This window comes from Aureococcus anophagefferens (genome assembly GCF_000186865.1).
Source record: "Aureococcus anophagefferens unplaced genomic scaffold AURANscaffold_9, whole genome shotgun sequence".
Classification (NCBI taxonomy): domain Eukaryota; class Pelagophyceae; order Pelagomonadales; family Pelagomonadaceae; genus Aureococcus; species Aureococcus anophagefferens.
The window spans coordinates 592,112-595,838 of record NW_008705569.1 but is presented as its reverse complement, the minus strand read 5'-3'; the positions used below and the strand labels follow the sequence as shown (position 1 = coordinate 595,838).

Sequence of the window (3,727 nt, the reverse complement as noted above, 5' to 3'; positions counted from 1 at the left end):
CTCTGCGCCGCGGCGCTGACCTGCGCCGGCGACTGCGCGGCGCGCGCGGACCCGCCGCGGCCCGGCGACGCCGCGCGGTGCTACGAGGCGGCCGTCGCGGAGGTCGCGAAGACGCTCGAGGCGGCCGGCGGCGGCGACGACGGCGGCGCGCTCCGCGCGCTCCTCTGCGACGCGCTCCTGGGCGTCGCCGTCGCGCGCCGCGACCTCGGCGACGACGCGGGCTTCCGCGACGCCGCGGGCAAGTACCTCGGCGCCGGCGGCGACGCGGCGGCGCTGCCCGCCGAGGAGGCGGCGACGCAGAGCTACGAGCCCTGGTCCCAGAGCGACGAGGCGCTGACCATGCCCTTCGAGCTCAAGCAGGAGCCCGACGACGCGCCGCGGCCCGCGGCGCGCGCGCGCCTCGCCGTCGCGCCGCGGCCCGCGCCCGACGCGGGCGGCGGGCTCCGGCGCCGCTTCGTGCACCTCCGGCTCCCGGCGGGCTTCGCGGTCCTCGACGGCCGCGCCGCGCCGCCCCGGGGCGGCGCCGGCGGCGGCGGCGGGACGGGGAACGGCGGCGGCGGCGGCCACGGCGGCACCGGCGGCGGCCACGGCGGCACCGGCCACGGCGGCGGCGGCGGCGGCGCGCGGCGCCGAAATTTTGATTTCTTTGCCGTTTTTCTCTGTTCAAATACCGCTAGGAACAATGTGTCGCCTCCTTGGCCGGAAGCTGACCGTGAAAATATTACAAAGAGCTCTGGTTGGAATCGTAGACGGCAGTGGCTCCGCCGCAGCCTTGAATATGATGAAACATACTTAGTATAAGTAAGTTCTCGTTTAAAAAATGATCGAGAAGTTGCTATAGCTGCAATTGATTCTCAAAGCTTTAATCGTGATATCATATCTCACCTATCAGAATTATTAAAAGACGACGAAGAAGTAATGCTGAAAGCAATAAAAAGAGATTACAAATCGTTCCATTTTTTAAAGAATAATCAAATTGTTAGAGCATATTATCCTTACATACGTTAGAGCATATTATCCTTACATTTTTTAGAAAAAGACAGCACGGACTTTTCAAAATAATCATACCTTTCGTAGAGGTTTTCGGTGGGGTATTTTGGCTCCGCGGAAGGGTTCTAGAAGGTTTCTGGGAAGCTTCTGGAGGGCTTCTGGCACGTGGTTTGGGGCGGCGTTGCAGTTCAAATGCCCTTAAAGAAACTTGAAGGGCAGTTTACCAAGGCGAGGCAGTGGGGGGGAATCAAAATCGCAAAATCGTAAGGGGTTTGGGGTATTTCGGGTCCGCGGAAGGGCTCTGGAGGGCTCCTGGAGGGCTTCTGGAAAGCTTCTGGCACATGGCATGGGGCGGGTCGCGCCCCCTAAGGCGTGGGCGGCGCGTCAGAGGTCCCCGATGAGGCGTGAGCGGCGGTGTTGAGGTCCCTTTTGAAGGGCAAGCGGCGGTGTTGAGGTCCCTGTTGAAGTGCAAGGTTTGAGGTTGAAGTCCAAGTTGAAGCGGCCTTTAACATATCCCGCCGGCGGGATATGTTAGCAGCCTTAGAAGGGCACCTGGTCCGCCGCGCGCCGCGCGTAGCACTTGATGCGCCGGCCGCGGAGGTTCTCGAGGACGACGCCGACGGCGCCGAAGGAGTTGGACGTGATGCGCGCGAGGGGCTGGTCCGGCTCGTCGCGGTCGAACTTGGACCGGAGGACGACGTAGGCGTTGCGGTCGCCCGCGTGGCGCCCGACGGACGCGCAGGACGCGACGACGTCGTCGAAGTCGCGGTGCGCGCGGTCCAGGAGGAGCTCGACGTGGTCCGCGTCGACGAGCGCGTCGCCCGGCGGCGGCGGCCGCGCGTCGACGCCGACGCGCGGGCAGGCCGCCACGGGGCAAGATTCGCAATTCGGCGCGTAGCCGCACACCTCCTGGCCGAAGCCGACGAGCAAAGGGTTCGCGGCGACCCACCGGTCCCGGGGCAGGAAGGCCTCGACGTCCCGCTTCGTCGCCGCCGCCGTCGCCGTGGCGACCCAGCCGAGCCGGTTCGCGATGCGGTGGAAGTGCGTGTCCACCGCGACGCCGCCCGCGTCGTCGCCCCACGCCGCCTGCGTGAGCAGCGCCGCGACCTTGTCGCCGACGCCCGGCAGCGCGCGGATGCTCGGCAGGTCCCGGGGCACGTCGCCGCCGTAAGAATCCCGACAGAGCTCCGCGGCGCGGCGGAGGTAGCGGGCCTTGTTCCGGGGGAACGCGACCTCGTGGTTCGCGAGCGCGCGCTCGAGGGTCGACGCGTCGGCGGCCGCGAGCGTGTCCGCCGTGAGCCCCCCGTCGGCCCACTGGAGGTCGCGGACGCAGCTCATCGTCGCCTCGTCCGTCGTCCGCGCGGAGAGGATGAGCGCGACGAGCGTCTGGAACCTAAACACGTGCGGCGGCGCGCTGCGGTCGCCGAGCGTCTGGCAGCCGTAGAGGTCCACGGGCGCGCCGCCCTTGCGCCGGAAGGCCTCGAGCGCCGCGAGCTGGTCGTCGAAGGTCCGCCACCCGCAGAGCGGGCCCGCGCCCCGGTCGTCGTCCGGTTCGTCCGCGTCGAGGAACACGGCGTCGAGCAGGCCGTCGTCGTCGTGCGCGGCGGCGGCGAGCGGCGCGGATCGCGGCGCCTCATCGTGCGCGGCCGCGGCGAGCGGCGCGGATCGCGGCGTCTCGCGCGCGACGGCCTCGGCGAGCGGCGCGGATCGCGGCGCCTCGCGCGCGGCGGCCGCGGCGTCGCCGGCGTCCCTCGCCCAGTCGATTTGCTCGACGCCGAGGTCCTCGAGGTGCGCGTTGATGCGCGAGAAGCACCGGCTCCCCCGGAAGGGCGCCGCCGTCTTCGCGCAGGACAGGGGCGACGGGTGGCTCGACGCGACGACGCGGTGCCGCGCGCCGTCGACGATGGCCGCTTTCTTCCTCGCGGGGTTGCCCCAGAGCGCGAAGACGACCGGTCGCTCCCGCGCGGCGAGCGCGGCCACGACGGCGTCCGTCAGGCGCTCCCAGCCGCGGCCGCGGTGGCTGTGCGCCTCGCCCTCGCGCACCGTCAGCGCGGTGTTGAGCAGGAGCACGCCCTGGTCCGCCCAGCCTCCGAGGTCGCCGCCGGCCGGCGCGGCGCCGTGGTCCTCGGCGCACTCGCGCAGCACGTTGCGGAGGGACGGGGGGATGGCGCAGCCGCCGGAGACGCTGAAGGCGAGGCCGTTGGCCTGGCCGGGGCCGTGGTACGGGTCCTGCCCCACGACGCAGACGCGGACGCCGTCGAGGTCGACGGATCGCAGCGCGCGGAGCGTCTCGTCCGGCGGCGGGTAGACGGTTTGGGAGGCGCGCTCCGCGGCGACGAAGGCCTGGAGGTCCCGGAAGCGGTCGCTCGCGAGCTCGTCGCCCAGCGCCGCGCGCCAGCCGCTGGGCAGGGCCCACTCGCCGCCGTTGGTGGCGGCGCGGGCGACGACGCGGCGCGTCGCGCGCGGCGCGGGAGACCGCAGGAAGGCCTTGGTCAGGACGAGAAGCATCGTGAAACGGAGCGGCATGCCGAAGCCTCACGCTCCGTCAGCGCCGAAAGCCTCGATGCTCGAACATCGCCTTCTGTTTGCTTCAAGCCACTGGTACTTGAACATCAAGTTGCCGTAGCCGGGGACGCCCGATCGCCGCGCCTCCCAGCCGCGAAATTTTGATAAGAAAGGTCGGTTGACCACGAAGCATTAATGGTCCTAGACTGCGACAAAATACCACTTGGTAGCA

At 69.4% G+C, this 3,727-nt stretch overlaps 3 protein-coding genes across 3 annotated transcripts in view; 1 reads left to right on the top strand and 2 right to left on the bottom strand.

The window, feature by feature from the left end:
• The window catches only part of AURANDRAFT_64178 (hypothetical protein), a gene marked incomplete at both ends in the record, with an annotated part of 12,438 nt that extends 11,633 nt beyond the window's left edge, over positions 1–805 (top strand). The window contains 2 exons of the mRNA XM_009038854.1: positions 103–684; positions 797–805. Of these exons, the coding sequence (XP_009037102.1) occupies positions 103–684; positions 797–805 (591 nt within the window). The remainder of the gene's footprint in view (positions 1–102; positions 685–796) is intronic.
• Positions 806–1,845: 1,040 nt separating this feature from the next.
• AURANDRAFT_14127 (hypothetical protein) lies at positions 1,846–2,484 on the bottom strand (the record flags this gene model as incomplete). Its single annotated transcript, XM_009038680.1, has 1 exon — positions 1,846–2,484. A coding segment is annotated over one exon (639 nt), but the record flags the coding sequence as incomplete, so codon positions are not given.
• A 261-nt stretch (positions 2,485–2,745) lies between these two features.
• AURANDRAFT_26105 (hypothetical protein) lies at positions 2,746–3,498 on the bottom strand (the record flags this gene model as incomplete). The annotated part of the gene is made up of 1 exon (XM_009038679.1): positions 2,746–3,498. A coding segment is annotated over one exon (753 nt), but the record flags the coding sequence as incomplete, so codon positions are not given.
• Positions 3,499–3,727: the final 229 nt, after the last annotated feature.